The 13,068-nt window shown below is 31.8% G+C and overlaps 1 protein-coding gene across 16 annotated transcripts in view; it reads left to right on the forward strand.

Annotated features, from left to right (window-relative positions):
* Positions 1 to 13,068, forward strand: part of C2CD5 (C2 calcium dependent domain containing 5) — an 81,729-nt gene that overhangs the window by 21,428 nt on the left and 47,233 nt on the right. For 6 of the 16 annotated variants that reach the window (XM_019633633.1, XM_019633638.1, XM_019633636.1 and 3 more), the window contains 5 exons: positions 2,291 to 2,442; positions 5,394 to 5,585; positions 7,187 to 7,272; positions 7,884 to 7,916; positions 10,844 to 10,952. The exons of 1 other annotated variant lie outside the window; for it this stretch is intronic. In XM_019633633.1, the coding sequence (XP_019489178.1) occupies positions 2,291 to 2,442; positions 5,394 to 5,585; positions 7,187 to 7,272; positions 7,884 to 7,916; positions 10,844 to 10,952 (572 nt within the window). Of the gene's footprint in view, positions 1 to 1,175; positions 1,301 to 2,290; positions 2,443 to 5,393; positions 5,586 to 7,186; positions 7,273 to 7,883; positions 7,917 to 10,843; positions 10,953 to 13,068 lie in introns of all 16 variants that reach the window. 9 more of the 16 variants (XM_019633642.1, XM_019633645.1, XM_019633647.1 and 6 more) reach the window with 5 other exon arrangements.

Consider the following 13,068-nt stretch of genomic DNA (forward strand, 5'->3'; position numbering starts at 1 on the left):
CAATTAGTGATACCTTGACAAATTGTGAATTGTTGGGGATGTTCCCTGGGCAATGGAAAAAAAAAAAGGCCAGGAAAAGTTGGGCTGTTAGCTTGCTTTTTAATTTAAATTCTAAAAAATGGGGATATGATAATTTTTCAGTGTGTATTCATTGATGATTCTTTTTACCTCAATGTGCATAAGCAAAAGCATTGCAGGGTGAAATAATTGCTAATATAAAGTCCAAGATTCTTAGTTATATAGTAAACCTTTTTCCCCATCCAATGTAACCATGTCCTTTTAGCCAAATTTCTTTGTGAAAATATTAAATGTTATATATGAATATATATCCGTATCTGATCTTAATATATCTATACATGTACATAGATGTGGCCTATTGCAGGATATAAGTTGATATCTTATAAATTTCAATTCAGAATGTAGTTTAAATACTGTTTAAGTTTACATAATTCTGTTTCAGAGCTAGACAAAAATCTTTTACATTGCTTTATTAATGTGTTTTTAAAAGCAGTGTTTCCTCGCTTTGTTTTGTTCCAGTGTAACCTGGTTTTCAGCCATATACTTGGTGTGCAGAAATATGGACTGTCTGTATCTGAATTATATCCATGCAGCGCACGCATTTCTCTTTATGCCATCATTGTACCTATTCTTCAGTACTCCTGTCTTGAGATTCTAGACAGAAAGTTTTGTTAGTTAAACTACCTTTATAGGAAATATAATTAGTTATATCAGCAGTTATTCGTGTATCAGTTTCAAAGGTAATATAAGAACTTTATATTTGACTTTTCACTTTTATGGTTGTTTTCTCCCTAAGATACTGTGTAGTAACCTCTGGTGATCAAAACCTATGTTGATCAAAATAATAACAAAAATTTTAGAGCAACTTAAAATCCAAATCTTAGTCTTTTTTAAAATTTCAATTCCACTGACAATTCTGCTTGCTGTTCTTCTTATTCATAGTCCTAATTTATTAATCTGAGCCTTTATAACTATATCCTAATGAATGAATATTGAGCTATTTTTAAAAAAATTTCAGCTTGTTTCTTTGCATGCTAGGGATTAACAAAATAATTCCTCTCCCCTATCTAAAGCTCCTTTGAAATTATTTTAACATAACTTGCTGTCTGTTGTATGTACTGTTTTCTTTTCTTCCACTTGACCACAAATCCCCTCAGGTCTCCGCTGGTTCATCCTCCAAGCCATGGATGCCGCTCGACTCACAACAGCCCAATTCACACTGCTACTGGCTCTCGGCTTACTCAGAACTTCTCTGTGTCTGTTCCCACTCTCATCTACACTGGTACGAGACTGCTCAGACTCCAGAGCCGGGGAAGGCAGGCCACAGGCAGAGTGGCTGCAGAGGGCAGGCAGGCAGGCAGGCAGGCAGCATAGGCAGGGACCACATGTGTTGGCTTCCTCCTTTCCTCACTCCAAGGCCAGCTGCAGTGAAGACATCCTGCATGTAGCCGCCACAGAGGCCCTGACTACATGGAAGTGAAAGTGTACTTCCAGCTTCCAGAGCCTCCTCCATAGATCCTCTAAGGACCCTATTCTGTGTATGTGTATTCTGAGTTTTTAGGAGAATCCTCCAGTACATATTTTTGCCATTATAAATTACATTTGGTTAGAAATAAAATTGATAATTGGAATCTAAATGAAATAGTTGCCATAGCTTCCGATTTGCTTATTTTCTTTGTGTACAAAACTTGTGACAGTAGGGTCTCTTTCATTCTGTGGAAGAGAGCTAGTGGAAAACAGGTAAGCAACTGTTCTGCATAAAATACAACGTTTCTGTGTAGCAATATTCACTTTCCTTTCTGCTGTGTTTTTAGCTGTGGCATTCTCGATGCTGTAGGATAAGGAAACATTTTTCTTCTGAAGATATTTGTGTGTGTGCAAATATAAAAACAATTGTGAATATTTACACACACCATTTGCAGTCATTTTTTTCTTTTGTAACTTAAAAAAGCATTGTTTATTTGAAAGTATTTTCAGTTATGTATTTATTCTTTTTATTTGTCCTTTTGATATTTTTTACCCTCTTAGTCTGTCATTTCATTCCTTTTTGCTTTTTTACTTGGCTTACTAACTGTTTCAATGCAGATAATTATTTATCTGAAGGATGATGAACGGTTAAACAGAAATTGGTTGGCTTTGGCCTCGTACCCAGCTCCCCACTCAAGAGACTGCTGGTCCTGCCCCAATACTTTCCTGGTGTTTGGATCATGCTGCCTTCCGTCAGGTCCTTTGGCACATGATTACTTAATATTTCTCCACCTTCTTCTGGCAGGATTCCCTTCAATGAAGATCCCAACCCCAATACTCACTCATCAGGACCCTCAACCCCTCTGAAAAACCAAACTTATTCCTTTTCACCTTCCAAGTCCTACAGTCGACAGTCCTCTTCTTCTGACACAGATTTGAGTTTGACACCCAAAACTGGTAAGGCGCTTCCACCCACCTTTTCTTTTTCTTTTTTTTTTTTTTTTTTCGGATTTGTTTCTGTTCCTTATTAGCTTTCCATCCAAGCCTTTTCTCCTGTTTTTGGCATTTAAGTTAAAAGATAATGTGAATACTGATCATTTTCAGTTACTACAATTAAAATACGAAATTTTTATATAGTTCAGAAATTAATTGTGTTCAGAGATCTACATTTTGATGATTTAATCATAGTGTAGATATGAAGTCCAGGATTTATTTTCGCATGTAGATAATTTTTCATTTCATGCACAAATTAAGAGGAATAACATCTTAAAGCATTTAAATAGGAAGTACCACTAGTAGGTTGTAATCAAATCCTCATGCAGTATAAGCATTGTAAATTCATTGTTTCTATTTCTGAATTTAATTCTGAGTTTATTATGAAAAAAATATTAAGAGCAATTAGAATGGTTATTATGGAGTACATATATCTATTAACTTCTTGTTATTTAAAATGTTTGGTTTTTCTAGTCTTACTCTAGATTAGAAAATAGCAGTTTTGTTTTACTTATTCTTGCATATTTCTTAATGTATGAAATTTATTTTTTTCCCTCTACTCTGTGTGTTTTGATAATCTTTTGAGTTTTTATGAATGTTTTATGACAAAAAAATTGATAAAAAATTTAATTAGTTCCTTACTCCATAAAATAGAATTAACTTATTTTATCATTACATTATTATTTTCAAGAAAAATAGAAAATAAATAAAATGTTTAAAAATTAATAGTTTGCAATTTTTTGTAAATAATATTTTGGTCTGACAGTTTTCTTGCCAGATTGATTAAAACATTTTTGCATAGCTCTTGTTTGTGTTTTTTATTTATCTTTAATAACTTTATTGTTGTATTAGACAAGATATTTATAAAATGACCCCACTTTTTATGAAGGCAATGAAAAGAAATCTTAATTCTAGAACCAGTGCTACTTCCAAAGCAAAGAAAGGATGTTAAAAAAAAAAAAAGCCTGCAGATTTAATATCTATTTTTACAAATGTCATAAAATATAAAGAAGATAATTATGAATACCCAATTCTTTGAAAAGAATACTTTATTTTTACATATACGTAATTATGAGTAACATCTAAAAATAATTGCTATTTTATAGTAATGGATGCGTTGGCATGTGACATCTTAACCATATTCATGTCATAAAATTAAACCATTGAAATTGTAGTGGGCTTTCTTTTTCTTTTTTTTTTTTAATGAAGAATGAGATTCTGGCCTTGAATTCATAACAATCAAAACAAGAAAGACTTAGGGTAGTATTTGAAGATTGCCTTAAGTTTTCTTAATAGTTTTGAGGCTTTGTCCACTGGCTGTTTTTTTGTGTATCCTAGGCCACTTTTAAATGATCTTATCTTTATTTTCCTTTGCCATACCACAGATAAATCTTTAAAAGCATGTATTCCCTTGGTCTTTCTGTTTCTTTTTCTTTAATTCACCGTAAAGGCCAAGCCTAAAGAAGATTGTCAACTAATTCAATTAACTGAATCAGACTACTCTTCTGTTAGCTTTCTAGTAGGCAGTCAGTTGTATTATCAAATGAAAAATTCTTTTGCATCTTCTCTAGCTCCAAATTTTTAGTTTTTAAAAGCTCATTTATAAGAGGCTATATTATACTCATGTAATTCTATATTTATAAGCTACCTCTAAATACATTGTTTTGCCTATAATTATTCACGACCTCAGTAGCATATTTATAGGATATTAGCCATTTTTAGGCCTTTGGCTTTATCATGAGTCCCTGAATATCTTCGAACACTCCGTAGGAGCATTCCCATTTCTTGTGAAGATGTAAAACGGCAAAATTATGATTTTTCTAAAATGTCTAAAGTGGCAATTCAGCATGTATTTCATGATTCTCTGCCTTCTAATTTACCTATATACAAAGTCAATCTCTGGAGAAATAGTGAGAATAGATAGATAAGCTGATTATGATTGATTTAGTATATGTAAACTAGGGAGCCAAAAATAAAGTTAATAAACTTAGACTGAGAAAGTTGTTTTTTTTCCGTTTGTAGTTAAAGCTATCATCTGTTTTTCAGATAGGTTGTGTTTTTAAAAAAATTCATATTTATTTCTAATTCTAATTTTTGACATTTTACTTTTTTTTTCATATTTTTTTCCAAGTACTCAACTAGTCATAGTAGAATTTTAGAATGTTGATAGGATATTGATTGAACACCTAACTCAAGCTAATTTTTACTTTTTCTAGTCATACTTAGCCTTTTATAGTTGTTGTGATCCAGAAGGTATTTAGCTTTTAGGGTACTCAGATCTTTGTAAATGCAAACAGTAATATGGTTGGATTTGAGTATTTAAAATTTTAGAGGAAAAAGAAAAAGCATTAACATACACCTTGAAGCTGGACAGAAAGAAGTTAATATTTATTTAAAATTAATAATGGCAACTCCTTAATGTGGTACTGTTTCATTTTTTAATGAATATTCAGTTTAAATATTTACAAGGTATATGTTCTAGTAACATATGAAGAGCTCTACTTTACCATTTTAACTTTATATTTGAGGCAGCAAGTTTCTGGCTTAAAAAATTTGTAAAATGTGATACATTTTAACCTTATACATTCTTAAGCAAAAAAAGACAGGTAATTTAAGTGTTTTTAAGAAATCAACTAAAGCTGATTTGAATGGCATAAAATCTTATGTTAGTGATTTAAAAAATTTTAATGAATGCAAAGTTTGTAAAGGTTTTGTTACATTTCAGACTATGCCTTTTATTTATATTATGTTGGATAGATAGCCTTGCTAATGACTTCATATGCTTAGTGTAATTTGTGTATGCATTTTAAAATTCATTTTTACTGTTATGTTTTGCTTCATCATTGCTTTCCTTATCTTGCATTTTCTGATCATCTTCTGAATCTGCATCTTTTCTCTGCTAATTTCCTCCACAGCACCTTACCCACAGGGGCCTAGGATTTACCTGTGTCCCAGCTCCCCCTCTCTCTCTTGTGGTTCCCTTCATCTTAAAAAGTCCTGTCTCCTCCTGTCGGAATCTAGCCTTTCCCCTCATCATTCTAGCCTTGTCAGCCCAGTTCTGAGGAAAAGTGTTTCTTTCAGTGAAGAGCTGTTCCTGGCTGCTTCTGGTAGGATCACATTATGTCAGCTTTTTAATCCCTTTATTTTGAATCATCTTTGAAAAAAATTATTTCATACTACAAAGAAGTAGTGGGTATTTTACATAGGATGTACTTATTTTTCTTATTGGCAGACAGATTTTAATGATTAGAATTATCATGAGGACATGATTGAGGATTACTTGTTGGATAACTATGAATATTCTGCTAAAATTATATGTTAAAAAGTTATATGTCTAAGGACATAGATATGCATATTTCCAATAATTAATAGGTTTTCATTTACTAGAGTTTCTGTTTTAGATGCTTTACTTTCTTTCCCTTCACACCAACTCTATTCACGTTGGACCTGTGTCATCATAGTGCTAAACCATACAGTTACATGAATAAATTATTCTGTTTGAATCAGTTTAAGTCTCATTTTGGTAATATTCTTTCATTATCCAATTTTTTTTCTGTCCATTGCTTTAATTTTCAAATTATTATGCTGTATTTTCTGATATTTCATTTATCTCTACAAAGTTACATTTTATTTTATGGCTTTCAATATGCTGCATATAAAGATCTTAGTTTCATTTCTATGTTTAGTATTGTATAGTCTCTAAAAATCATGTTTAGGTTACTACAAGAAAAATAAATTTTCTTTAAAAAAAAAAATGGGACTATACACATGCTAACTCTTGTTTCCTTATCCAAGAACAGCTAAAAATTTGAAAGTAAATTAGTTCCTTTTTAAAGTCATTATAGTAAACCTGACTGTATGTATCTTCAGTGCGAAAGGGTGGGATCGAACTATTAACTCTAGTCGGTAGTGGAAATGGCTTCTCACCTGTCCCCTGCTTTCTATAACTCTTTGACCATAGTTGGTCTGTTAGTATTATCAAAAGAATAAAATCAGGTAGCAAAGAAATTTAAAATTAAGTCTTTAAAAAATACACCTAAGAGCTTGGGCAATATAATCCATCCATAACTATGTACATTTGTGATGTGTTTATTATATGTTTTGTGGTTTTTAGTTTTTTAAAAAAATTTTATGTTGACTTTTGCAAGTGAGTGTGGAAAACTATGGATATTAATACTGTTTTGTCATGACTGTTATGTTTAAGAATGGGAAATGATCAGAAAATAGATTTGACTATTTCAAAATTGCCTAAAATTCATGCTCTTTAGAGAATTTTGGAATATTCTAAGGAAGCACAGCTAGTGCTTTTCCTCTGTATATTTACTTTTAAACAAACATTTAATGTTTCTCTTATTTTAGTATTCTTAAATTGTTAGCATAAGCAATTGGTATTATCTTGATTATTATTTATTAGAAGACTCAACTTTAAAAAATGAATATTATACAAAAATTCAACACCTTAACATAATTTTAAAGTAATTTTTAGAATGAAATAAGTCTAAAACTAGCTCTGATCAGTATATCTTTAACATACTGCTTCTAAAATAAATTGTGTGACTAAAATAGAGTAAATATGCGCTTAGTTGCTGTCCCAAATACTTTAAATGTTTGAATCATTTTAACTCATGATATTTATAAAGATGAATGCAATTAATCTTTGTTTCTATAGCTGTTTTTTTTTGGTTATTTATGTACTGCTGTTCTGTAGGAATGGGAAGTGGTAGTGCTGGAAAAGAAGGGGGGCCATTTAAAGCTCTTTTAAGACAACAGACTCAGTCAGCATTGGAACAGAGGGTAAGGTCACTCAAGATCCTTTATCCTTAACACTGTTAATGTGATTTTATTATTGTGCTTCCATGTACTTATAACTTATTTCCATACAGATTTTGGTCATGTATAGGTATTGTAACTTCAAAGTCCAGTGTGTATTTAAGGTATCGCAAAGTAATTTGTTTATGAATAATTACTTTTAATTTGGAATAATTCTATAACTATTTTTGTTTTGTTTTCTAGTCTTTTATTAGAAATAGTGTATTTGGAAATATTCATTGAGTGATGAAATCATTTCTAATTTTACATTAAAGTTATCTAAAAGGAAATAATATTTTTTTCAGAAAAGTATTTTAGTTTATTTTATTAAAAATAATTCTTTAGTATATTAATATATCTATTTGCTGAGATTATTTTTATCACTGACCAATCTCCTAGGGGTAAGAAATGCATAGATTCCATATTTCTACAGATTAACATAAATAATGTAGTTGTTCAGTATGTGTGTATATCTCTTTCCATTATTATAAGTGTAATGCTTTATTAAATACGTTAAATGGGAGAATGAAGAGTTAAAGTTTTTGGATGATTTTTCTCTTTTTATGTTTTATGTTTGTATAAACTTCATTGCTAAGGGAGGATCGCCTCATAGGTTCTGTAGAAGGCGGGTATGTTTCTGAACATGTGTGATATAGCCTATGTCCTGTATCGGTAGCTTTTCTGGTTTTAATCTTGGTCATTTAAATTTTATTTAAGCTTTTAACAAATGTTGCCAGCTTTTTTTTCTTTTCGTAATGCAAAGTTTTTTTTTTTTAATTTAATAGCACTGAGGCTCATTTTTTTCTACTTAACTAATATAGTGCATGATTTTATGTCATGTCAGTTATTTTAAGGCACAGTTTCATAGCTCTCATTATGTCTGATTTGGAAGTTATAAGCATTTACAGAATTTTCTTTTACAAGCTCTATTTGATACTAGCATTAAAAAAAAAAGATGAAATAACAACTACTTGCATTCCTTTTCAATGGAAGAGAACCTATAAATTCATCAGGTATAATAATAGACTAGAGATTAAAATCAACTCTTTAACTTAGTGTTTTAACCAGAAATGACAAGAAGCCAGCTGATAAGATTTACTCAGAGTCTAGGCTGCCTTGAACTCAGTTTTTCACCTAAAACATGGAGATGATAGTACCTCCCTCTTAGGGTAAGGGAAAGATTATGAAGCATAGTTTTAAGATGCTTTGCACAGGGCTGGCGTATTGGGAGCACTCCATAGTAGTCGCTGGTGATGGTGGGAGCGATGGGTCTGTAATCAGTCAGCTGTAGGGATCAGCAGTAGCTGGTCTGAGAAGGTTGTCTGGAGACGTAGTTTGGGTTAAATAACAGTGCCATTTTTATTTACTCTAGGTTACATTTTTTTGTGTTAAAGTGAGTGGAAGTGCTGCTGGGAGGAACTGGGGACATGGAGTACAGAGGGATAGATAGCAGAGTGGGCCTCTGCCTGTTTAGGCAGCCATTCTCCTTTTTCTGCTGTGATCACTGTAGTGTGACGCTGTCCCTCTTGTCGCTTTACCTCATCTTCTGAAATTTGGAGATAAGCGTCAAAGAATCCCAAATAGAGAAATCATTTAGGTTTATTTTTTTCATACTTAATCTAAAATCTTATATGCAGATGTTTTTCAATATGTGAATTTACCCAATTTATTTCTCAGTTTTAGAAAGAAGTACTAATTTCCATTTAGCTTACAGAAATTTTATTTTCAGTGTCTTTTGTCCAGGATATTTGAAATGTTTAGGTATGAAGAGTAAATGTGAAGTGCATTTTTATACTATGCCTCAATGTTTTGAGGACATTTTAAAACTTCAGTGTTCTTAAAATTGAAAAAAAATAGATTTAACTTATTAAGTAAAATACTCAAATTTCTAATAATATAAGCTTATCTGTACATTTCTCATTTAAAGCTTACATTAAAAAAATTCAGATGACAATAAGGAAGCATTTTGACTAAACATTTTATAATAACATTTAAGTGAAATTTCCCTTCCGTTTTCTCCCTTCTCTTCCTTCTCCTTTGCCTATCAGCTGGGCCAAACCTACCCACTTCCACAGACTGTTTTATTTTATTTTATTTTTTTTTACATAGTCTACATATTCTTACCCTTGTTAATTGAAAGATGATTTTTAAATTCTAGCAGAATTTCTAAACGTGTATGTGTGTATGTGTTTACACACATACACGTATATATTTTATACTGTGTCATTATGGGTCGCTGAGGTATGCAGGACTGTGTGCCTTGGTGCTGAATGACTCCGAGTGGCAATGCTTTGTGAATTATGTTTTGGGAGTTCATATTCTCTGTGCTTTAAGTGCGTATTCTCTAGTCAGTAATCTTGCTGCTTTTCATGTACCTGCTTCTAGTAGATTCTGTAGCTCTTTATCTTCTGTCTTTTATTTACTGCATTCTACTGTGGTCTAGAAAAAAAAAAAGATACTGATAGATTTTAGAATATGCCCCTAAAGTTACATATTTATAATTACTTTATGCCAGTCTATGAATATGATCTGTGGGGATCTCTTATGAATAAAGTATATAAACTTTAGTACTTGGAACTGTAACAGTTCTTTTTACCGCTGAGAGCCCTATTTTGTTGATTTTCCAGTTCTTAGTTAGATTCTGAAGAACTGAGGCTACTGGTAAGTGACTTCTGGGTAAGTGAGCTACATTAATCTTGTAGCCCGACAGGTCAGATGCATACTTGGTTTCCCTGACCCGCATCCAGTTTGCGAGAGGTGAGCGGGCTCACATTGGGCAGCTGTAGGCGCTCCCCTTTATCCTGGGTACTATTCCATTGGATTTCCTTTCTCTGCCATTTCTCTCTTGCATGCTTCTCTTTGTCTCTAAATTGACAAGATTGGAAGAACATGTGGAATTGTATTTCTTACCCAGCTGTCACCTACATACCTCCCCCCTTTCCTTAATATATATTTATGAACTTACATTTTCTCCTACTGCCTTGATGTTGATAGTGTAAATAATCTCACATATCGATTCTCTACCCACCTCAATTTGTTATTTCCCTTATCTTCACCTTTCTACGTGCCTCTTAACCCACAAGGCTTGCCTTCTCACTCTCCCTCCCTCTGTTCCACATTCTTGTAGATCAGTTGCCCTAGGCCTTCAGAGTCTGGAATTGGGTGTGTATATGAGGGGGCGTCTACCTCACTGAGAAGTAGACATGGGGTAAACGGGTCAGGGGAATCTCCTCGTCTCATTCTGAAGTTGCATCAGAGGGAGATTGAGAGGAAGGAAATGTGTGTTCAGATATCTCAAATTGGAACTCAAGAACATTTTTCTCATTGAGAATTGATATAAGGAGCGCTTGGATTCTGTATGACGTGATATATGTGGGTAAATGGATTCAGAGCTCTAAACATCTCAGCAAACTTAATTACAAAGCATGTGTAATGTATAATTGGTAGCCTATTGTTAAGGGATAGAATTCACTTCCTTATGACAAGCTTTATAACAAGCAAATCTTTAGTACTTTACACACGGTCAGTTGTATTTTTCCCCTATTCTTTCTACTAGGAATTTCCATTTTTTACCTTGACGGCGTTTCCTCCTGGATTTCTTGTGCATGTTGGGGGTGTTGTTAGTGCACGTTCTGTGAAGCTTTTGGATCGTATCCACAATCCTGGTATGTCTTTTAAAAGTTTGTTTTCAATGTTTTATTTGCTTAGATTATGATTATTAAAAGAGATTTTTATAATTGTTTTAAGTCAAATCTATCTAAAAGAGAAATGAAAAAGAATATAAACTGATACATGTTGCTTTAAAATATTTGCAGTAACCTTAATTAAAAATAATCAAACTAAGTAGAAGTATAATTTAGTTCCTTTTTTATACAAAACAAGCAAACAAATCTTGATTCATTTTTGGCCAATGTATCACTTTGAGGGAATCCTTAAGTAACTTTTAGCCACCTATTTTCTTTGACCTAGGTAGCTAACAAATTTTACAATTTGACCATTGTGGCCATTAACCTAAGGTGTTAATTCTTTTTACTAGCAATAAGTATAGATTATTTGAGTCACTTCCTTATTCCTAAAAGAAGTATTCTTTTAAAACGTAATTGTAAACATTGTGTAGAGTATTTAAGAATTAAAAAAAAAACAACTGTCTGGCTCCTCGTTTTCTTTTATGTAGTTCTTTGATCTGTATATAAGTGAACAAATAAGAATAGTAAGTTGCTCCCTTCTTTAAAACATGGGCCCATGATTATAAAATAAGCATCAAAGTCTCAGTAATTTCGGGCCCTTGGATTAGAAATGCTTTGATGATTTTTCTAAATCTAAAATAAGCGTGATAATTGTGGTAGGAACTTTTTGTATGGAATATGTTCTTTCATCTCTGATGGATGAGATGCCCAATAACTTGCTCGAGTCACTTATGATTTTAATGACATGCTTTAAACCTGATGTTATATTAGCATTTTTATTTGGCATATGTACATGTATATTTTTGAAAATTTGAAATTGTTACTTCTGATAACCTCTTCCTGAGGCTTATACAGACAGCTATAAAAAGTGTAAATTACTTTGAGATTATTGCATGCAGAACATTGCAGATAATGATTTTGAGTATTCTTTTAAATTAGAAAAAAAAATTTAACGTCTGCCCTGTGGTTTGATGTCATTTGAGTTAGTAATAAAAGAAAAACAGAATAGAATTTTTCTAGACCCTGAACAAGATTTCAGAAAAGCTAGGATTATTTGACTCTAAAGCTGACCAAGTACATCTTTTAAGCATCAGCCTTCTCTTTCTTCTATAGTTTATTATTTTTTTCCCCTTTTTATTTTTCTGGTCAATTTAAGATCTTTTCTTCATGTAGTATTTGTATATTCTGCAGTAATTCAAGGCAAATTTAGACTGATGCCAGTTAAATGTATTGAGACCTTGAAGACTACTTCCATATCTTTGTGTTTAGGAACTTGAATGATTTGGAAAGTAAAAGGAAATACTGGGTTAAGATATCTGACATTAACTGTGACTTGTGTTTCTATGGACCACTGACTCAAATATTTTGATAGATGGCATCCATTGATAGAACAACTTCAAAAATTGTTTCAGGAATATATTCAATTATTGGTGATGTCTCCAGTTTACTGAAAACATTTTGATTTTATTGTTCCTTCCAGGTACTCTGAGTAAGCTGTAGAGTCTGGGAGGTCACATAAATAAGCTTAAGTAGAAAGCTATATTTAAAATCGTATTACCTTTTTTTAAAAAAACTGTTTTGTGGAATTTATCATACTTGCCAGTTATTCTAGCTATGTAAGAAATGTAAGAATTCCGGCCCAGGGAATAAAATAAGGAATCCTTATTAAAGAATACATTTTGTGCATTGTAATTACCAGATCATCCATTCTCTTCCTTTCCTTCCCTTTCAGAATATTTTTTCAATTCACACATAGAAATCCTCAGTTACTGATGGATTGTTTTCCAAATGATCATTTATATATATATATATGTGTATATATATATATATATATATATATATAAATGCTTTTAATGGTATATAAGTTATATTTTAATTTTGTTTTATTTTCAGTTAAATACAAATCAATTATATATTCTAACGGTTCCAATATTACATTATTTTGATTTAAATATCACATTCTTTGTGTTGCTTTATATATGTATTATGCGTTAAAAAGGAACATTTTCTTAAGAACATTTTATTAATCTTCCAGCCCTTTAAATATTTATGAAAACATTTTCATTTGTTGAAAAAAGCTGAATGTTAAAACAAA

The sequence above is a fragment of the Hipposideros armiger genome, unplaced genomic scaffold (assembly GCF_001890085.2).
Source record: "Hipposideros armiger isolate ML-2016 unplaced genomic scaffold, ASM189008v1 scaffold_1363, whole genome shotgun sequence".
NCBI lineage: Eukaryota > Metazoa > Chordata > Mammalia > Chiroptera > Hipposideridae > Hipposideros > Hipposideros armiger.